At 38.6% G+C, this 21953-nt stretch overlaps 3 protein-coding genes across 14 annotated transcripts; 1 reads left to right on the top strand and 2 right to left on the bottom strand.

The window, feature by feature from the left end:
- Nucleotides 1-379: 379 nt before the first annotated feature.
- Nucleotides 380-5079, bottom strand: LOC113743802 (uncharacterized protein At4g26450). Of its 3 annotated transcripts, XM_072049412.1 has the most exons (6): nucleotides 4915-5077; nucleotides 4667-4798; nucleotides 2397-4355; nucleotides 1998-2187; nucleotides 1746-1800; nucleotides 380-738 (listed from the first exon to the last, which is right to left on the bottom strand). In XM_072049412.1, the coding sequence occupies exons 3-6, from the start codon at nucleotides 4280-4282 to the stop codon at nucleotides 686-688; spliced, it is 2184 nt and encodes a 727-aa protein (XP_071905513.1). In that variant the 5' UTR covers nucleotides 4283-4355; nucleotides 4667-4798; nucleotides 4915-5077; the 3' UTR covers nucleotides 380-685. The 3 variants fall into 3 exon arrangements, with proteins under 3 accessions (XP_071905513.1, XP_027127703.1, XP_071905514.1); XM_027271902.2 differs by having other exon boundaries at nucleotides 2397-4351; nucleotides 4667-5079; XM_072049413.1 differs by lacking the exon at nucleotides 1746-1800 and having other exon boundaries at nucleotides 4667-5079.
- A 1572-nt stretch (nucleotides 5080-6651) lies between these two features.
- On the top strand, nucleotides 6652-12843 carry LOC113687997 (chloride channel protein CLC-f). Of its 5 annotated transcripts, XM_027205572.2 has the most exons (9): nucleotides 6654-7281; nucleotides 7824-8223; nucleotides 9034-9228; nucleotides 9511-9965; nucleotides 10077-10181; nucleotides 10992-11228; nucleotides 11375-11587; nucleotides 11780-12012; nucleotides 12509-12843. In XM_027205572.2, exons 1-9 carry the CDS (start codon nucleotides 6907-6909, stop codon nucleotides 12564-12566), a joined length of 2271 nt encoding a protein of 756 aa, XP_027061373.2. In that variant the 5' UTR covers nucleotides 6654-6906; the 3' UTR covers nucleotides 12567-12843. The 5 variants fall into 5 exon arrangements, with proteins under 5 accessions (XP_071905515.1, XP_027061375.2, XP_071905516.1 ...); XM_072049414.1 differs by lacking the exon at nucleotides 12509-12843 and having other exon boundaries at nucleotides 6652-7281; nucleotides 11375-11625; nucleotides 11780-12003; XM_027205574.2 differs by lacking the exon at nucleotides 12509-12843 and having other exon boundaries at nucleotides 6652-7281; nucleotides 11375-11604; nucleotides 11780-12003.
- A 658-nt stretch (nucleotides 12844-13501) lies between these two features.
- Nucleotides 13502-18885, bottom strand: LOC113743770 (probable WRKY transcription factor 2). 6 transcript variants are annotated; one of them, XM_027271859.2, is made up of 8 exons: nucleotides 18401-18882; nucleotides 17686-17855; nucleotides 17336-17415; nucleotides 16881-17182; nucleotides 15853-16038; nucleotides 14670-15502; nucleotides 14372-14530; nucleotides 13502-14263 (listed from the first exon to the last, which is right to left on the bottom strand). In XM_027271859.2, exons 3-8 carry the CDS (start codon nucleotides 17337-17339, stop codon nucleotides 13708-13710), a joined length of 2040 nt encoding a protein of 679 aa, XP_027127660.2. In that variant the 5' UTR covers nucleotides 17340-17415; nucleotides 17686-17855; nucleotides 18401-18882; the 3' UTR covers nucleotides 13502-13707. The 6 variants fall into 6 exon arrangements, with proteins under 6 accessions (XP_027127660.2, XP_071905518.1, XP_027127655.2 ...); XM_072049417.1 differs by lacking the exon at nucleotides 17686-17855; XM_027271854.2 differs by having other exon boundaries at nucleotides 16881-17415.
- Between the last annotated feature and the right edge of the window lie 3068 nt (nucleotides 18886-21953).

Consider the following 21953-nt stretch of genomic DNA (forward strand, 5'->3'; position numbering starts at 1 on the left):
GATATTTAACGCTGGAAGATAATTATTATTGTAACTTTTTGCAGCAGCAAAAGATCCACAACTATAAAATACCTAGAATTCATGTTCCAGGTTCCAGAGCATTATAATAATCCAACTAAATCCCCTTTAGGACCCTACCCAATTGCCATGGTCGGCAGTATATAGCACTGACCCCGTTAGATTACCATCCTAAAAACCCAGCTAAGGCGCTCAATGCACAGAATAGACATATACTACATGATTTTCGTTGTAGGTGCAATATATCTCTTCAAATCTCTCAAAACCTGTAACTAATAACTCCAAAGCAGCAAGTGGGAAATACTTACAGCCACGGCAATCCAAAGAAATGCAACTCATGAGCCGCTACAGAAGATCATCGTTTAGGTTCAAGGCCTCTTAGCACTTGCTGTATTTCATAAGGTGGTTTCCCCAGCCAGGGAGCTCTGACTTTCCAGTACAAGAAGAAAATTGAAGAATGCAGTTAAAAAAAGGGGGGGGGGGGGAGGGGGGACAAATTTGTAGATACTACATGACATATGATATTACAACAAGATAATGTTAAAAGATTTGTATTCGCTACAATAAAACTAGAATTAAATTATTTTTTCTACATCCTAAACAATTGAGACCCAGCACACCAGCAACAATGTCATTAAACATTCAACCAACAGCAGAACACAATAGCTCAAAATGGTTTCCCATATTCCTGTGACGGCTGCTCCCAGACCCTCAAAAAGCCTACAAGAAAACCATTTTACTAGGCTTAGAGAGTGTGCATATCAATCAAGACAAAGAGCATCAGTAGTCTCGTCTCCAAGAAAATTGAATGTAAACTTGATTACTCTATGGCTCAATATTGAATAGTAGGCCACGATTATGAAATGCTTCAAATCGGATAATGATGGAGTTTCTTTCACAGAATCAGAACAAGAGAAACATTTTAACAAGCACTTGGAAATTCAATTACTGTTTTTTCTATATTAAACTCTGGGAGAGTGTACTCTTCAAAGTCATGCAAGCTAGAAAGCCATGACCGTGACATGCTCAAAGACACATAAGTGACAACCAAATGGAAATCAGTTGCTTGCTTGTAACAGGCAGGAGCACAAAGCCAAAAGCAACAACAAAATCTATCACCACGTTGGTTTCTGGGTATTGTCAGAATAGAGAACTGAGCTAATAGTAGACCGAAACAGTGAAAGTGTTTCGTGCACCTTTTCCTGGCACCTGTGACCGCTTCATCTGACCAATGAGATATTATAGCTAGCCATGATTTAATTTTATTTCAATGGGAACTAAATCCAAAAAGAAGAAACACAACAAAGACACCTGAGGGAAGTGAACCAATTATAAACAGAAAGATGAAAGAAAGCACACACAAAGTACACTGCTATAAATACCACGTTTCTTAAAAGTCATCAGGGTAAACTATTTTTTCACATATTTTTCAAACAGACTTCTCATGGGAATGATAAAAGAGGATGCACACTATTCTTGACATTTAACCACTCCCTTGTTATAGACACAGCCTATACTACACAAAAAGACACTGGCTAAAATGGTCCTTGCATATCACACTGGAACACTTCTCTTCCAGAACAAGTTCTATCTACACATAATGTTTTATATTGAGGTCAAGGCACATTAGCATGTATTTAAATACGAATTGTAACATGCCATCTAAACTAGATTAACCAACTACAAGCCTCATTAAAATGGAATAACAAACTAAAGTTCCAACATACTTATTGGTATTTCTCCGAGGGACATATAAATAGAATCATCGTCACCAAGAATCCCCTGAAACAATCAGCAACAATCATGCCATTTGTCAAAATGTCAATGGTAATCAATGCAGAGAATTGAAGATGGGGGAAAAAAAGAAGACAGTCAAATAAAGTTCTTATTTATGCGTCCATCATGCTCAGAGCCAATGATATGCATAATATCATCTCTAACTCATCCAAGCAAATATCTGAAGTGGTTCACTCTGATACCTCTCCATTATGAAGGCCCATTTCATTGTGCAGAGAATTCATGTCAGCTGGTACAGAGGAACAATTTGGAATATCATTTCCCAGCAACTCCGATATCATGAGTCCATAACCATCCTGGACATCAGGGATATCATTTGCATTGACAGAATTGTTGGAAAATCCAGCCAGGCCAGAGTACACATTTTCGGTTCTGTATAATTAAACAATGAAGCTTAGAAGAGTAATTCCATTTAGCTAGAACATATGAACAATATCAGATGCAGAAAGCATATAAAACACACAAAGCATAAATTGATCAAACATCAAAACCACAAAAACCCAATCAAAGAATAGTCACAAGAAAAAAGCTAAAAAAAATTTAGTACAACAATAGGAAACATACAGATGAAAGAAGCTTACCTTCTCTCAGAATTATTTGAGTCCTTGTCTTCTTGCGCTGAATCATTTTCTAAATCTATCACTTCAATGTCTTTGCCATCAACAATGCATTTACCATATCTATTAGATCCCCTAGGATTGTTGCTCATGGACAAATCAATATCAACAGGAATAGCTTGTTTCCCCTTTTCTGTGTCAGATGGGAAGATGAGAACTGGATTATTATCATGATTCTCATTAGCATCAGAAGCTTCCATAAGATTGAGGTCGCAAGTTTTGAATGAACCCGGAAATAGCTGCTTCTCTTCTGCATAGTCCATGCTTGGTCCTATATCACCTTTAGGATACAAAGAAATGCCTAACAACCTCTTATCATCAGAGGGCAGAGTTACTGCCTGACCTTCTGAGGTCGTTGGTTCTTCTGAAGTCTGTTGATTATCCAATGGGTCCAACGTGCTTATGCCGCCATCAGATTCAGCATCTTCAAAAGAAGCCAATTCTCTGGGCTTTTTACTTCCCATACTGGAGTTGCTATCATCTAGTGCTCGCTTTTCACCACGCTCCATCATCACTCTGTTGATCCCTCCAAAATCAGGTTCCTCATGCTCTTTTATTGAAGGTCTATCTAGGTAAGATACAGATGCCGTGCAGCCTCCTTGGACTGGAGAATATGATGTGCCCAATTTATCTCCAGGAGCTGGCACTGTCAAATTATCCAAGTTGAGTGCATTTGAATCATATGTATGATTTGATGAGCCATCTTCAGACAGATCATCAACATTTAAATCATCCGTATCTTTTTTAAAAGGTTTACCCTCATTAGGGCTCTCATCCACAATCATAGGACCAGGATCAACCTTTGCAACTCTAACTACCATCGAAGAACGAGGTCTGGTAGGAACTTTAGCAAAATGGCTAAGCTTTAGTAAATCACCATTCTTCTCACTCGAAGGGGCCCCCTCCCCCAAAGAAGCCACAATTGCCATGTCGTCCTTAGCGTTTTGTAGCCCCATTTGATCATCCTTAACGTCTTCTGCCTCTGCATTAGATACTTTTGTGTCGTCCTTCTCTATAGGTTCCTCACTGGTCTTCAATGGGAGATCTTTTGTGCTGGTAACAGCACTTGCTTTTGCATCATCTCTTGGCTCGTATTTTTCTGAGGCAGACTGCGTATTACCAACACTGTTACTTTCTTTGGCGCCAGCAACATCATTTTCTGGGGCTAGTACGGGAATGGAATTCTGTGACACACTGTCATCGTCATTACTGATCTGCTGCTCTTCCCGATGTCTTGAGAGGACATCACAGTCATCCTCCCCATCCACAGAAGCCCTAGACCTCTCAGACCATGATCCGCTTCTTCCAACATCTCGGCTCCAGTCAGAGCCATAGTTTTTGAAGGATCCATTTCTTCTCCTTCCTCTCAGAATGTTTTTTGAGTTGTACTCCTCCATATATCGTCTCCGACCAGGCCCCGAGTCAGGACCAGGGCCTCCCAAACGTGAGAGAGCCGACGTGCGACCCTCCAAAGAAAGCTGCTCAGCATCTCCCTCTTGCGCCCAAACCTGGTTCTTCAAACTACCATTTTGCGATTTCCCGGACAGTACATGGGCTGGCAGTAATCCCTTCGAAACTAGGTACTCAGCGGCTAACCTACCAGCTTCCATAAAAATGTCACCACCACCCTTTTGTGGCGGAGGAGGAGGAGGAGGAGGCTGTGACCGGTGCGACTGTCTCGACTGCCCGCGTCCAAACCCACCCCGAATATATCCCCTATACTCAGAATTGTAACCTCCATGACCTCTCATTGAACTCTCAGGCGAAATCCTGGACGTAGTGGCCACCCCACCCATCACCACTGCGTTAGCCCTGTATCCATTTCCCGGACTACGATTCCTTGCATGCATATTTGGACTCAATTGTCCGCAAATATCTGTCTACTCGTCCAAAGTAAGACCAGTTAATCAGTCCAGCAACTACCTTCAAAGGATAAAGTAAATAAATCAATATCAACTTCTAGTCACAAATGTCCCCCTGCCAGAAGGGTGGAAAGAAAAACGCTTTCTGAAGAATTACGCTATAACTAAGTCTTGAACAATACTCTAATTTATCGCATGACTCAGTCAATTAAGTAAAAATGGTAAAGATTGAATCTTTAACAGTCCCCTGAAGTCAAACTTGAAGATCAAGATCAGAGAGTCAAAGAATCAAGTTCGAGCTGAACAGATCTGGTAGACTGGGGAATCAACAAGAGTTAACGCAGTAGCAGCATCGGTGGCGATGGTTGTTACCTCTTTGAGTGAAGCAAATGGTTGGGAAAAGTTGGTTGTTTTCTTTGTAAGTTGAGTTTCCAAAGCTGAGGATGAATATTTAGGGTTTGTCAGATCCTGAGTTCACATCCCCAAATCTCATTTCAATCCGACCTTTATCATCACAAACATTTCAACACAATCAATCGATCAATAATATGACAAAGATGCAGAAAACAAAAACCAGACATGTATGCGTGCGTATATATATTGGGGAATTTTTTTTGTACAGTTCAATCTCAGTGAATTCGCCACGCCCGGTTGTCCTGGGCCAGAAATTTTGATTAGGTCAACTGTGCCAGAGACGCTTGTAATTTTAAATTTGCGTGGAATATAGAGATTAGAGAAGATAATATAAATATATATAAAGTTTCGAAAAAGCGTGATTCGATCATGTGGGGATTTTTTTTTTAGGTGGAGATATATAATAATTGTCTCCTATACTACGCCTATGGCAAGTGTATTGGGTGCTTATTTTTAAAAATAAATTTGATTTTTCTTTATCATTGTACTTACCTTTCTTCCCTTTCTTTTTTTTTCTTTTTTGTTCATTTTTGGCTTTACTTTTTTAGGAGGATAAAGGCCTCTCTATATAAACATCGTCCAATTGTATAAACTAATATAATTTTAGTGTCTACTAATACGATCTTGACGTAATCTTAAGTTTTGCATCAATTTTGAATAAAATTTATATTTATATCTGAGTTGTTCGTGTGTGTACAGAATGTTAGGTCCATTTATATAATTAGACAAAATTGGAACTAAAGAGACCTTATTTCTGATTTGAGATTGGATAATTAGGGGTGTGGTTCCATAAAATTGTTGTATTTCTTATATTATTTATTGCATAAGCATACAATATTATAATATTAGTGAAAATTTAATGCAAATAAATAAAAATATTTTATGGGTACTCATACAACAATTAATGATAGTTGTGTTTTGTTATTTTTGTTCTTTTATATGGTTCCCTATATTTTGCACTAAAAGTGATGATGTTTTGCAATTATTGTTATTTTTTGGCTACGCACCTCATGGTTTTCACACATCTAAAAACTCCAATTTTGCAACACTAGTGCTAAAATTTTAAGAATTATTATGATGAGATAAAGTATATAAGTTTTCGCCTTATACCAGGAAAAAATTATACTATATACCTACTTCTATACTTCTCCTTTTGGTTTTACTCCAAGGAATGCAAGTATACTGAAATTTACAGTATCCCAGTTTTGCACATTGCCGGTTAGCTGTCATCCTGCCCTCTGTCGTTGGCTTTTGTCATTTTAACCGTCAATTTTTCCTTATCCCCCGTTTTAAAATCCAAAAAAACAAAAATGAAAAGAAAACCTGACCATCTCAAATCTGAAACCCAAACATAATTTGTCTTATTCTAGTTGGCCAACTAATTTCAATAATTAAAAAAAACTCATTTCAATAAAAGATTGCTCACCAAATCATAAGGACACGTATTTAAAAATTTTTAAATACATTTCTCGATTAACTTAAATAAAATATCAAACTAAATGCGATACACATTAATTTTTTTGACAACACATACACATATCAAATTTACATTTCTCAAGCCAAATCAAACATCATGGCAAATTAATTTTGAGAGGTTGGCTTGTTTAAATTGCAAGTTTTTTAAGAAAAAATTTAAAAACATTTATGTGACGTATTTTTCAATCATTTTGCTTACATCACATCATTAAAATATTTTTTTTTCCATAAAAACTTTGAAAACTCCAGTCCAAACGAGCTTTTAATTTTCCTCCGATCCAAATCCGCTCTTAATCTTCTTTTTTTTTTTTTTTTACTATCACGTTAAAATTTTTCAACTCTCTTCAGGATGCACGCCTCTAATCATAAATTCTTGCCCATCCCTAATAATCCCAGTCTGACCCAAAAAAAAAAGGGAAAAAGAAAGAATAGAAATTGTTCAATATCGAAACTAATAAGTAACTTCAAAGTCAACAAAAAGAAAAACTGAAAAGAATGAAAAAAATACAAGTCCCGAAACGAGAGAAAATAAATGACTTCAATTAATTACTCCTATCTCAAAGCCTCCTCTGCATTTCTTCAATCCACTAAACAAGATTCGTCTTTAATTCCAGTTAATTAGTTTAATACTAATAATAATACGGAGCAGCATAGCAGCATAAATTGTAGTATTCAAAATATATGAATGGCGATGTAAGAAGTGAATCGGCGAGGAGTGGAATATGTCGGGAAGCGAGTACGGCGACCGCAACGTACTATTGCGCTCCAATTCCTCGGCTTCGGAAGACGATTTAGAAGCTCAGCCAACTCCCCGGAGCGGTAACAAAGGCATTAAAGATCTATTAAAGCGTTTGGATGGAGGCTTTTCTAATCGCAGATTTATTAGTTTTAATCGGCGGTCTTTCGACGGTAACCGCCACCACCAGCTACAGCAGAATTCGGTTCACTCTCATTCGCATTCGGATCCCGGTGTAAGTGGTGATGCCGGTGATGAGGAAATGCTAGGCGATTTCGCTCCGCCTGAGTGGGCGTTGCTGCTTATTGGATGCCTTCTTGGTTTAGCTACTGGTCTTTGTGTTGCCGCCTTTAACCGTGGGGTTAGTTGGAAAAATCTTCTCCTTAAACAAAATTGTTCCACATAAGCAAAATTTTGTGAATTGTTGAATTTGTTACGCAAAATTGGATGTTTTGGTTTGATCTGGATCTGATGTTTCTTTTCAATAATGTGGAATGAAGAAGTAGTGTTGTTGAGCTGAATTTGATATGAATTTGGAAATAAGGTCTCTGTCTATGTTAAGTTGCTGCATATGCTCAACCTTTATGTAATGAAAATTAGGTGCGATTTGTAAAATATATCTGTTTTATGTCGTGTTTATAATCCTGACAATTAGTCAAAACTTAATTTGTACTCATATCCTACCTGGTTGTTTTATGTATGCATGTGGACGAGCAGGCTGCCAAAGTTATGATGTAACCTTGCAATGTACTTTTCTCTTTTATCCAATGCTATTTTCTTACCTGATTTTGAGTTGCAGTTTGCCAATGCTTGCTTGATTTCATTTCAAAGGTCCAATGCTTCCATCTAAGGATATTGTGTTGTGTTGCTTCTATGATGGTGATATTGGGGGACATTGTGTAGGTGCATGTGATTCATGAGTGGGCATGGGCTGGCACTCCTAATGAGGGTGCTGCATGGCTACGTTTACAGAGGCTAGCTGATACTTGGCATCGAATACTATTGATACCGGTCTTGGGTGGAGTAATTGTTGGCATGCTGCATGGTTTACTTGACATATTGGGTCAAATACAGCAGTCCACTTCTCAGGGACAGGGATTTGATGTTCTTGCTGGAATATTCCCGACAGTAAAAGCCCTCCAAGCAGCCATAACTTTGGGCACTGGGTGTTCTTTAGGTCCTGAAGGCCCCAGCGTAGATATTGGAAAATCATGTGCTTATGGTTGCTCAGTAATGATGGAGAACAACAAGGAAAGGAGAATAGCTCTTGTAGCTGCTGGTGCTGCCGCTGGAATCTCTTCAGGTATGCTGTCTCTGTTGCTCTGATATTTTGCCTTCATTGCAAGATATTTGGAGAATCTCTCTTCTCTAGAATATTATGCCTTCTATGTGTTTTATGAGAATTATGGCACACTTACTATCTATGCTTTTTTAGGAGAAAAAAAAAGGTTGTATCTTCCAGTTCTTTGTTTGTCTAATGGTTATTAACACTGGATGCATCAATATGGTTTATTGATTCTCAATCTCTCTTAGGTCAGTCCTACATGCACAAATAACTAAATCAGGCTGGGCAAATAGCTAATTTTTTGAATAGGTACCAATTAACTTCATGATTTCTCGTCACATTTTTACTTTGGTTTATGGATGTCTAACGGATCAGTTGTGAGTTAATATACCACTGTGGCAAAGGTTTGAGGTTGAGTTTAGTAGGAGATGCTGTATGCTAGCCAGGTGGGGTACTGCAATGTTTTTCGTTGTGGGGAACCAATAGTTCGTGGAACCAATGACAATTTGACTGGTGCTTGGGCAGTAAAATTTGACTAGAGATAGAGGATGTCTACGATTTCAGTTCGTTTGAAGAGAGAGTAATGCTGTTCCTTGAGTGTTGCAGGGGGTGGGTTGCTGGATTAGGGAAATCTTCTATTTGATTACGTTACTTTTTTCCTTTCTTCCCTCCAAATTCACAGGTTAATTCTGATTGCCACAAAAGACTAGGTATTAAAATATTAAAAATGGCGTACTGCCTATTGACATGATTGTTGATGATTAAAACCTCTTCCTCAGTTCTCCCTCCAGTGATGAGATCATTTTTTTTCCCTTTCTTGTCCTGTAGGTTTCAATGCACCAGTTGCAGGCTGTTTCTTTGCTATTGAAACTGTTTTAAGGCCTCTTCGTGCAGAAAATTCTCCTCCATTTACAACTGCAATGATAATCTTGGCGTCTGTTATCTCATCCACGGTATCAAATGCTGTTCTTGGAGAGAAACAAGCTTTCACAGTGCCCACGTATGAATTGAAATCTGCTGCTGGTATTTGATCTAATTCTAGTTTAAGTTGTTATAAGTAGATAAGATGCACTGGGATAAGGGTTTCCTAGCCTGATATATCTTGAAGTATGTTCTTTTTACTCCATTATTGATTCTTGCCTCTGTTAAAGTGTAATCCACATTCTAACCACCTCCAAGAAAAGTATTGACAGTGGTGGTTTAAAGGAGTGACTGTGTTTTTTGTTTCATGTAGCTTATTGCTGTCATTTTGTCTGAGTGCTAAGTGTCTCTGAACCTTAAAATGTGTAAACTTTTCCTCTGCAGAGCTACCATTATACCTTATATTGGGAATGCTTTGTGGAGTAGTAAGTGTGGCTCTCACTTACTTGGTTGCTTGGTTCACTAAAGCATTTCAGTTCATGAAAGATAGATTTGGAATCCCTGATGTCGTTTGCCCTGCTATTGGAGGTTTGGGAGCTGGGATTATAGCTCTTAGATACCCTGGAATACTTTATTGGGGTTTCACTAATGTTGATGAAATTCTGCATACTGGGAAGACTGCTTCAGCACCTGGTATTTGGCTTTTAGCACAATTATCTGCTGCAAAAGTTGTGGCAACTGCTCTTTGTAAAGGTTCTCACCTTGTTGGTGGCTTGTATGCGCCAAGCTTAATGATCGGTGCAGCTGTGGGTGCTGTTTTTGGAGGTTCTGCTGGGGAGCTAATCAATTCAGCTATGCCAGGAAATGCTGCTATTGCCCAGTCACAGGCATATGCATTGGTATATTTTGCTATTATTGCCACACACTAATTTAAGATATGACCATTTTTTTCTGTGAAATTTGACAGTTCATTGCTTATTTAATCATTTGCATGATTCATAATAATGTAGGTTGGAATGGCTGCTACACTAGCTTCAGTTTGTTCAGTGCCTTTGACTTCAATTCTTCTACTGTTTGAATTGACAAAAGATTACCGAATATTGCTTCCTCTCATGGTAAGTCTTAGTAGTTTGCAAGTCGCAATGGAAATTCTTTCAATGTGTGCTTTAAGAAATAAGCCTGGATCCAGTTTCTTCATGCAGTCTACTTGTCTTATAGTTCCTACTTTTTTGTTCACGATCTAACTTTCTGAAATTTCTGGGAGTTTGTAACCCTTAGTTTAGAAGCTAATATTGGAGTTTAAACTCCAAGAAATGAAAAATGAAAATTAGGTCGTGCTTTATTCCAGTTCTGTAGCCTTCAGATAATTTTTCATATTTTCCAACTTCTTGATAGTTATGGCCCTCAAACACTAGAATTGTGTGAATAACATGCTCAAAGTTCCTTCATTAAGAGCGACAGAACTGAGTTTTTGTTCATCCCACATGACAATGCTTGCATAAATCCGGATTTTCACTATTGTGGTTCTCCTATGACATTTTAAGATAACCAATGTAGGATTCTGATGGCACTTGTGATGTGCACCTTCTACTCGTGAATGTGACAAAAAAAGTAAGTTGGGAAGTTGGTATACAATATTAGTGTTCTAGATCAACAACAAAGTCTTCTGGATGTGTTCTTTTTGTTCTGGAATCTCAGAATCAATTCCTCTACCTTTTATGAAGATAAAACGTGACAAAGTGGCAATTATTCCCGAACTCTGTTTTGTTGCTTCAAAGTGGATAAGTTTGTGATGGTAATGCGTGTTTTTCTGGTTGATGACTAATGCTAATCCTTGCCACTGGAGTAATTAGTGCCTTGTAATGTGATTTGATTTTGTCATCATTGCTTGCTTTCTCATCTAGTAGTTAAATTCATCTATTTAGGGGGCCGTTGGATTGGCTATATGGGTGCCCTCTGTGACAAATGAATCTAAAGACACAGAGCTATCAGATTCAAAGTCTTCGGCAAGAAATTATTCAGTTATCTCACCTAATGAAGACAAAAATGAGGAAGGAAGTTGGGGGCAAACTGACGAAGGAAAAGAAATGGAACTTTCTGTTGTTGGAAATCCCAGTAATTGTGCTGGAATGGATGGTGAATTTCTTCTGGAGGATCTGAAGGTGTATTTTTTTTTTTTAAACTTGAGAAGAACCAGATTTTTCATGTTTTGTATCTTTGTTTATCTGATTTTGCTTGAAGCAAAGCTTTCTCAAAGCATCTACCAATTGTGCTAAATGTCACCAAATGCATTTCTTGCTGCAATCAGGTATCTCAGGCTATGTCAAATGACTTTCCGAAGGTCCCTCCGAACCAAACTATTAAAGAAGCTTTGAAATGTATGTACGATGGTCAGCAGAATTGTGTCCTTATTGTTGATGCTGAAAATTATTTGGAAGGAATTTTAACTTACGGTGACATTAAGCGGTTTCTCTTCAAGAATTCTGGTGATGCTTCCAACAGTAATTCATCACTTCAAGATGTATGTGAAGTGAATTGGTACTGTGAAACAATTATTTGGTGCGTGCATGTGTATGTGTGTGCCTGTATGAAATGTCAGTCTGTCCTTTTCTCAGTTAGTTTTCTGCTTGTAGGAGATGATGACCAACCTGCCCCGTCCTGTGTGTCTCTCTGTATGTGTGTGTTACAGTGTCATGATTGATTTTTTTGGCAGGTGAATACATGTTCAGTTTCTTCTATATGCACCCGAGGAATAAGCTACCGTGGAAGGCATTGTGGACTTCTAACCTGTTATCCAGATACTGACCTGTCAATAGCAAAGCAGCTAATGGAGGCCAAGGGAATTAAGCAACTGCCTGTGGTCAAACGTGGATCAGACTTCCAGAAAGAAAGAAAGCGGAGAGTTCTTGCTGTTCTTTTGTACGATTCAATCCAAAATGCTCTCAGGTGCAAGTTTATTTTATTATAGCAACACTTTTTTGGCTTGGTTTTACCTTTTGTTCTAGTCTTGCATAATACTTACCAGAGAAACATCTCATTACGTCAAAATGGGAGTCAAAACATTTTGTTCTTTTTTGTTGTGTTTACAAAATTGTGACATCTCTCCTCGGCTTGCATTCACATTATTAGTCAATAGGATCATGTGGGGCAGACATTTTTCTTTTTTTATTTGTTCTTAAACAGCTCTGACTTAAAATCAAGTTGGAAAGGTTGAAATACTAACGAGCTATGCCAATCTTTCTTTTAATTGGTGATTTAAGTCTATCCTAGAGTGGTTAAATTGCGATTTAATGGTTTCTTACTGCTGCTTCTTCCTCTTTAATGGGTTATAGGGTGGGATTTTTCCAATTTTTCTCTTTCCAAATGTCTACAAGAATGTTTAAACTTCACCATTGCTTGTGTTTTTTCTTACGTTGTATTTTGATTTCTTGGGCTTTCATAGAGATGAGATAGATCGGCGGAGATCAGTTGGTCAGCAGAGACTAGAAAACAATCAGTGATTGGAAATGGCCAACTATTGATGACATGGTCCTGATGGCTGTTAGAGCTTGTTCCGCCAAATGCCCAGGTGCAACTCAAGATACAGGAGCCTATTTTCTTTTTGAGTTTTGGCTTCAGACGGCTTCATCTCGGGACAATTGAGTCTGGTTGTCCTTTAATGGATGTGTCCAGAAATGTAATTGTATTACGAATTAAAAGCATAAAATACAAGTTGATCGTCACTGTTTGGAAGACAGGAAGGCATATAAAAAGATTCTGATGCAAATTATACTGCTACATCGTTTTTCCGAAAAAGGAAATGGAGTTGGGCTGCTTCATTTTCCGCCGACTGGTGAAATGAGTTTCCGAAACTGCCCATTAGTCAGGCTGGGAATTACGTTCCGTCGCAGGATATTGGCACAAGATTCTTGGGAGGATCCTTGCCCTTGGACTCCTTCCACTAGTTTTGTAGAGTCCACCAGATACTGGTTCGATAATAAATATACTGAAAAAACCACGAAATTAATTTTCGGGGGAAGTTGAAAGTTTCACGTGTTGATACCCTAATCCTAAGCTGTTGACGTAACTGCTCTCAGGCCTAACATATGCGCAACGATGTGATAATGCGTTTTGTTTTCATAACACGGAAGGAGACGTTCATGTAGACAGCCCCTCGCTGTTGCTGGTAGCAGCTACCAAAGGTGGCTCTTACACGGAGTCTTTCAGTTCATCAAGACTTTGCTTTGCTGTGGACGTTCTAAAATATACTTCGACTTTGAACCCAGCAGTTAAAATGACTTTCGCAAAACATAAAAAATCATTATTGAAATTTGAGAGAATTCCATCATAAGGTGCTGATCACCCTTGAGGGTAAAAACAGTATGATTTATTAGCGGGGCACCAGCGTAGGCTGCGAAGAGTTTCTGAGTGAGTATTAACTTTATACTAGATGGTGTGATAAATCCAACAAATTTACTGTAATGCTGAGATATACATAGTTTCCACATTGAAAAGAATGAACATAGGACGCGGCGCTATATGATATACCAGAAAAAAAAAAAAAAAAAAAAAAAGAACTCCCCATAAGTTACTTCTTGTAAGGTCAATATTTCTACTTCCTTTCTCCTGAAGGTAAGCAAAAAAACTCGTTAACATGTACATCTATGGTCCGAGGGGCAACCTACTCATGTGATAAACCGATGAGCCATTGGAGAGGTTCAATCCAGGATCTGACATAGGCTCCATCTTAGGTTCTCCTTTGGGAAGCATACGACCCATTTCATTCATTGGACGTGGCTGCCCTAGATACGGATGAACTGGGAGAGCAGGTATTTTGCCTTGATTAGGAGGACCCAATCCAGCCAATGTCATATTGGGTAATCCCTGTTGGTTCATTCCAAAACCAAAGCCATGAGTAGGCCCTAGAGGGGGCCTCCCAGGCAAGGCAAATGAACCAAGAGGAGGCCTTTCAAATTGTGCTATGCAGTTATGAAGTTGTGAGGGCTCAGGCCTGTGCACATGACTTTGAACAGCAGCACCAGCTTGGGCAGGAAGGGTGCCGGAAATCCCAGAATTAACATGACTGCTGTTTCGAGCTGCAGGAACGTCATGATTGTGCTTCCCTTCATACGTAGTTATAACTGATTTCAGGTCGTGTGAGGCCCTCTCCACATGTTTCCTGACTGTGCATCCTGCACTCGTGCATTTGTAGTAACTCCTGCATTAAAAAAAATGACATACCACCACTTCTGGGGTCAGCACTGCAGTATAATTACCACTCTGTCTGCTCCTATATTAATCTACAGCTAAGAAGAACAAAGTGAACCTTGGATTAGGGTTTCCTTTCACAACTTTTTGCCCATACTTGCGCCAGCGGTACCCATCGTCGAGGATATCCACCTCACTGGTGGTTTGGACAACCACCCTAGGCTCCCTGATGGCTCTGGTGGCCCCACTCATGTCAGTTGCATAACTCTCAATTTTCCTAAAATAGTAACAAGTTCATTGTATGCAGCCTTTGATAGGTTTCATAGACATAAGAATGTCATTGAATCTTGCAATAGAAATCTAGTATAAACTCAGGCTCGTCATTTAATTAGTAAGACAGAGGAAAATGAAAGAACCTTCTTTTGGACTCTGACTCATCTCCTTCATCATAGCCTAATGAAACACTGCCATGTGTCCCACGGTCCTCATCATCTTCATCATTTGAAAAAGTAGAAGATCCATCTACTCCATCTCCTGATTCAAGTTGGCTGCCATTCTGAGCCTGTAAAGAGGTAGTTCCGTTGCCATATTCTGGACCCAATGCGGCAGATGATGTCTCCTCAAGATTGTCATGCCTCCAGTCAAAATTTCCTTTTTGCATGGTTGTCCATCCAGGATTGCCATCGGCACCCATTGCAACTTGCTCACTATTCTCTACCTGCAAGTCACTAAGTGTGTTGGAGGATCCAAGAGCAGATCTGCGGTTGGGCGGAGGTTTTGGATGGTTATGTGCCCCCTTGTAGATGATCTCTGTAATGTGACCCTCTTGTGATCTTTCCACTTTTTTCTTGACCGGGCAGTTTGGATGCGTGCACTTGTAATAACTCCGTGGATATTCACTTCCTTTTACTTGTTTCTGGCCATATTTTCTCCAATTATAACCATCTTCAGCTGGGGCACCACTAATATTTTGATCTCCACCTCCCCTTTGATCTGCATCATCTTCTTGCTGCTCATCAAGAGGTGGAGAATGCTCTGAACCACCACCTACATTTTGGAAGGAACTTGGTTCTGACAAGATATCATTGTGTACAGTATCCTTTGCAGCAGATGGTCTAGAAAAATCAGCTGGCTGATTCAATGCGGCAGATTTAGCATGTTCGACACTTCGAGGTGGAAGTGTGTTTCCTGACTGTACTGAAACCTCAATGCTCGGGAAAGGTTGCTGAGGAAGATTGGTTGAGGTTATCTACGTATGGAAATGAACAAAAATTTTAAAACCTGAATGAAATGTACTGCTTCTTGCTTAATTAAAATTTTGGAAAAGTACAAGAAACATTAAAATTTTACTCCGCCATATCAAAATTAGAAAAGAAACAAAAAACTGGCAATGTGCAAACATTACACATTATTTTGCTTCATAAATTGTGGATCATTTCCATACCAAATTGCTAAATCAGTACAGGCCCACTTGACATGTTTACATGTTTGTGTTCCAAGAAGGATATAGGCAGTATTAAATCTTACGTTCTCCTCTACAAAAGATTTTTTTTTTTTTTTTGGCATTGCAGGGGAGGGGCAGGAGGAGAGAGAGAGTACCCTGTTGGATGCACCAAAGAAAAGAGGGGGACCAGACTCCAGAATGGGCCTAAATGCAAAGGATGAAGTGTTCACATTCTGAAAACAGTTCTCTTTGCTCTTATCAGGAAACTCGGTCACTGTTGCGTTTCGGCTGCTGCCGCTCATGAGAAATCCAAGCTTTCCAGTAGTTGGAGATGGCTGAACCTGCAGCATGAAAAGTCAAGGTATACTGAAAGGAACAAAAAAAGTAAGAACGTCCTGCTTGACAGCTCAGAACATTGTAGTGCCAAACTAAATTTAGCTGCCATAAAAGAAGCGACAGAAACACTTGAAGGATGAAAATCCAAACACTTTCCATGACAGCAAGTTGACTCGTATAGCATCTGTGTTTGGTATTGAGAAAATAGATACCAGATAATTGCCTGGTTCACTTGATGACAAAAATACCATACAATCATTGAATGATAAACGAAGACAAAGATATAATTGCAAAAATGTTAAAGCAACTAATTCCCAAAGGATATCCATAATGGAAGATAATAGTTTAAATTTTCAGTAACTTCAAATCCGGCTTCAGAGGCAGCTACGAAGCTCAGGAGACTGTCCTACCAACTGCCTTGAGTCCCGAGATATTAATAGGAAGATATTAGACATCAGAATTTTTTCAAACTGTTGCCTTTTGCTCCATTTTCAGCTTGATAAATTACTTCATGTTATATACATCTGATTAACAAGTTGCACAATTGTCATCGGTATAAAATTGCAGGACGAAATGCTATAGTCCATGGAAACACAAACTATCATAAGGCAAGACACCACCTCATCAATCTTGCTATTTTGTTTACTGAATATAGAAGTTGGCCCAAAAGGATAAGCCTCTGAACACAAAAATATACACATATCTAGCACTTTCCGCCCCTTCCATCTTTTAGTCAATTTAAAAACACTTTTTTCATAACGTTCATACGAGTGGATGTACAGTGCTTGTTTATGGTATAAAAAAAATCATATAGTTCAACTAGAAAGAATCTAAATTTTGGGCTTACCAGAGAGTTAGTTAAAAAGACAGGAGAGTCTAGCAAGGTTGTTGGGCTGAGACCAGGAGGAATTGTTAAGTAAGGTGACCGGACCTCCAGGTTCTGTGATAGGTCAGGAGGTCTGATGCTTTCCGTATTCAACCTTGGGGCATTAAATCCAGCTCTAGCTGCCATCCTTTCCATAAGACCCCCGCGAGAGCTCATCCTTTGCTCAGACATTGAACTAAACTTACCTGTTTGATCAACAGCAGCACCACCTTGTGATCCATCCTTTTGATCAGAACTAGCAGATGCACTGTGCTCTACAGGCCCTGGAAAAGAGAATCCAGCTTTATTTTCACTGGTGGGTTCAGCAACCATCCTTAAACTAACATCATCACCCAACAACGTCGAAAATAGAGCTCGTGGACTTGGGCTAGGAGGCATCCAATCCCCAATAATAGCAACATGGTCATCAAACTCACCCATAAGAACTTCCTTTGGTGATGGCTACTCAAATCCAGATCGAATCCAAAATAATCAGCCGCATTCAATACACACAATCCTGAAAAAGGATCAATAAACAAAATAAAGATCAAGTTTCGAGGCAAGTGCTGTTGTAGTCAGTCAAGAGGAGGACCAGTAAAAGAATTTTTCAAGAGAAATGTGTTCGTGGTTATCATCCTTAACGTGGGTAAAATACTTAAGGGAGTGGAGACTGGAGAGGTGGGATATAAGGTGCCACCATCTCACTCCTCCAAAAGCGCCTCCCTACCAAAATTCCTCCCCCAGACACTAACAGTAGGAATAGCACCCAAAATGGTTCTTTCTCCACCTCTCGAACTCTGTCGCTGTGACTATCATCATAATATTCATTATCCAGGTTGACACAAGCAAAGCCTACAAATTGGGGTGCCAGATGAAAAGGTTCCATTTCCATTGGCCGGTAAGAAGTAGTAAGACACTATCTCAAGACAATATCTTCTCTAGATAATCAATATCCTCCTGCATATCAAGTCATCAACACACTGAATACAACATTAAAAATTTCTCACAAATAATCCGTAAATCCACAACCTCTTAAAGGTCCATGGAAAAAAGGGGAAACTAACTGGAATCAAGCATGCTAAGGAAGACACCTGATAACTCATACTTTGTAGGAAACTCCATTAGACATTTCCTTGTATATCAACCAAAACCACAAAGTTCTTTAAGGCAACCTCAATAAAAATCGAAACTTTACAAAGATCTACAGCATGAGAACATCAACAAAACACAAAATGAACAGTATCACTTCATTGATCATGGCAGCCAAGATCTATTAATAAAAAAAGAATTGGAGGAAATATGGAAAATCGCAAGATAGCCAAATTATTTCTTTTCATGGGGAATCCGATACTTGAAATCCACAGTACCTCTAAGTTGAAGAAGGAAAACAAGCGGATGACCCAGATAGAAAAACTTCCCCAGAATCAAGAATTTAGCAAAAGCAGTACAAGAATTAATGATTCAAAAATGATGATCAAAAAAATAATATAAGAGGAATGTACCTGCTAAAAACAGAGAAAGGGAGGGGCAGTCAAGGGAGGAAACAAAAATGATGTATTGAAGGAGACACTTTTCTGACCCCCCCTCAGATTATTTTCAGCTCAGCTTAAGCCTTAATGGGGTTTTTTTTCCATTTATGTAAGAAAGTCCTTCTTCAAAGAAAATGAAAGAAAAAGCATCCCACTTCCACCTTCTCATCAACTTCTTTCACCCCTTTTCTCTCTCTCTCTAGAAAATTGGGTTGGAAAAAATATGATTATGATTGCCTTGGAGAAAGGAAAAACAAGCAAATCAATACTCAATAGTGAATTTCAACAAAGAAAAGTGGGGTTTGTTTGGGTGTAATGGTGGTGGACCTCAATATGGTTTTTGGATTCTTTTGAGAAAGAGATATGGGAGGAAGGAAAAACTCCAAAAAGGAATTGGGAAGACTGACTTTCGTTTTCTCTTTTTCTTTTCTTAATCTCTACTTGGGCCTTGTTTGCCGCAAGGGCCGCAACAATTGAAGTGTTATCAAAACTTTTTTAATAAATAAAAGAAATTTCTTGTAGGGGTGACATTTAAGAATCGAAGTGTAGATAAGGGATTTGAACCACGTACTTTCAGTCTTTAGAGTTTCGATTTTAGCAATTTTAAAACGTCAGAATTTGTAATTTTATTTGCCTAAAGGGTGCTTACCAGGCATTCATTAAGATGTATTTTAAATATTAAATTTTTTAAAATGCAAAATTAGTTAGAAAATATATACATGTAAAGGAGGATAATAATTTCTTGTATGCGCATTTACATGATAAGTTAGGCGTGGGTTAGGTGTGCAAGCAAACACCTGTTAACCAAAAAAGCCCTTATCAAAAATAAAACATGGAATTGTTTGTGCATATAAATTTTTTTTTCTCGCAAGTAGATAAGAACACAGGCATACAGTTAGATTAACACTCAGAGAGTCACCAAAGAACGGCCCAAATTTTGTGCATAAAAATGGTGTGCCGAAATTTTGTCATTAGACAAAATGATGTGCCAATCTAGCCTCTAACGCTACTACAATATGATAAAGAATGCTGCTGTCTCTTGATTAAATGGTTTGGCTGGGCACTCTGGTCAGCAGTGTGGAGTCAAGGTCCTCAAAGGAGCCTCTTCGGCATTAATTTGGGAGAAATTGGTCAAGTTTGACTGTCCATTCTCGTGAAGCCATGTGGATGCGGAGGGTTGACTGCAAGCAAAGGAAGGGACATTATTGGCTGATACCAAGTTTGGGAAGTAATTTAATGATAGATTAGTGGTAACTTCTTTTGACGACCCTTCCTGTTCAGTCACACAACAACAATGAAACGAAACGCCATAGTGAGGTGAATCAAGGAAGTATTGGAGTATCATGTAGCAGGTGCAACGTCCCGAGAAGAGAAATGAATAAAACGACGACGTCCCACTTTATTCTCGGAGCGAAGATGCGTACGTATCCATCAACGCAAAAATTCCCTAATGGGATGTGCATGTGTAGGTAGATTAACATGCCTGATAGTAATAACAGCAGAAGCAAATCCAAAAGAGAATTATTGGTAGGATGGTTTTGCATTGTAGTTTCGGTGCCCCCAAGATTAGATTCTTGTAAGGGTACAAAATTTCCAAATCAATGAATGTCCCCACCCGGCCACGACTTTGTTTGGATAGCAGATTATTTATGGATCGATACATCAAGTTTTTTAATAATTACTTTTATCTCACATGTATCGAATTAAATAATCAATATTGTGTATAATATTTTCCTTTAAAAAAATACTACTCCTACTCCATCAAATAACCTCTCATCCAAATAGCTAGACTTGCCAAAACCAGTCAGAAGGAAGCACGGAGAGAGAGACATAATGACAAACAATGGAACAACAACCAACTCGTAGCAACACATTTCTTTGGAGCCATTTCCGTGTATGTATATACGTATGACGACAAATTAAGCCACTGATCGCTTGACCATTCTTTTAAATTTTTTTTTCCCTGGTAAAGTTTGATGATTAAACAATAATACGATTCATATATATTAAAGTAGCTGTTACGTGGTGCATGCAAAGAAGCGGTTTACTTTTTAATATATATTGATTGATGGGAAATGGGATGCGTTTTCGAAGCTGTGACTATACATACATATATATATATATCTATCATCATTCATCTTCTTGGTGGTAACTGAGCAGTGGTATCAGTGACGGAGCCAGGATTTTTTTTTTGGGGGGGCCAAAATTGAAATTCCATTCAAAGATGACTAATTCATATATATATATATATATATATATATATATATATATATCAACTCTCATAATATAAACTAAAATTGAAAAAATTTAGGGGGGGCCAATTTTATTTTACACACATATTTACATATTATGAATTAAAATTCTCAAAACTTAGGGGGGGCCATGGCCCCCCTCTGCCCCCCCTTGGCTCCGTCATTGAGTGGTATCATATGGCCTGGGAATGTTCTGTCCCAGGCTTTTAGACTCTGTGTATTGTATTTAGAGCAGCTCTCTGAGATCTTCAGTCCCGAAGATTTCTTTCGAAAATGAGATAATATATTTTTCAAGACATGACATCTACTCCCATCACATGTGGTATATTGCACAACAAAATAGTAGTGGATTTTCATGGAACAAAATAGTAGAGAATTTATTTGCCTACAAAATCAAAATGCTTCGAGGACAAATATCATCATTCTTCTAGAATCCTGACAGAAGAACACATTTGTGACTGACTGACATTTTGGTAGGATCCAGGGCTGGAACGGTTGTCAGAGCAACCGTTTTGGAAGGTGTGGTATAATATCATTTGTACAAGATATAACAATAGAACAATAACGAGCAACACTAGAACAATATTTTTGTGGGTCCCATAAGACGTGAAACTCGAGTTACAAGAGTGATTTGAGCCGCACAAATTGTTTTGGTCTAATCGTGGCCGTGAACCTTCCGAAACGGTTGTCAGAGACGTTCCAGCCCCTCCTCCCATTTTGGTATGATATGATAACATTGGACAAGTGTCCAGGTGGTTCGTTTCATTATTGTCATTTGATCCGTCTCCTCCTATCAGTCCCCTCGTGTCATTTCATTATTTCTTTTTCTTTTTCTTTTTTTTGTTTTGCCGTGCATTCCATTGAGTAATATGTTTTCTGAAAGAGGAAATGATTAAGGTCCCTTTCTAAGTGCTCCATATTAGCAAAAAAATAAGGGCAGAGAATTAGATATTCCCCTTTAGTTTTAATTCAGCAGAAATCTCGTGTAATCTCTGTCTCTGTCATTAAATGTGTTAAATTAATTCAGCAATGTATATACCTATTGTTATATTAATTCAACTACTCCTATGAGATAAAATATCTGCACTGTTTTTCTTTTTAAAATGTTTGGTTGGCTTTGCTTTTGGGGGTACTAGTACTAGTGCTTCCCTGAACACCCACTGAATTTTTAGTAGAAACCATATATATTAGTGACAATTAATTGACCTCCCACTCTACAAAGACACAAAATAAGTGCCGCCCTTGCAAGTGATTAGACCTGCTATGATGGCCAA

Source organism: Coffea arabica, chromosome 5e (genome assembly GCF_036785885.1).
Source record: "Coffea arabica cultivar ET-39 chromosome 5e, Coffea Arabica ET-39 HiFi, whole genome shotgun sequence".
NCBI lineage: Eukaryota > Viridiplantae > Streptophyta > Magnoliopsida > Gentianales > Rubiaceae > Coffea > Coffea arabica.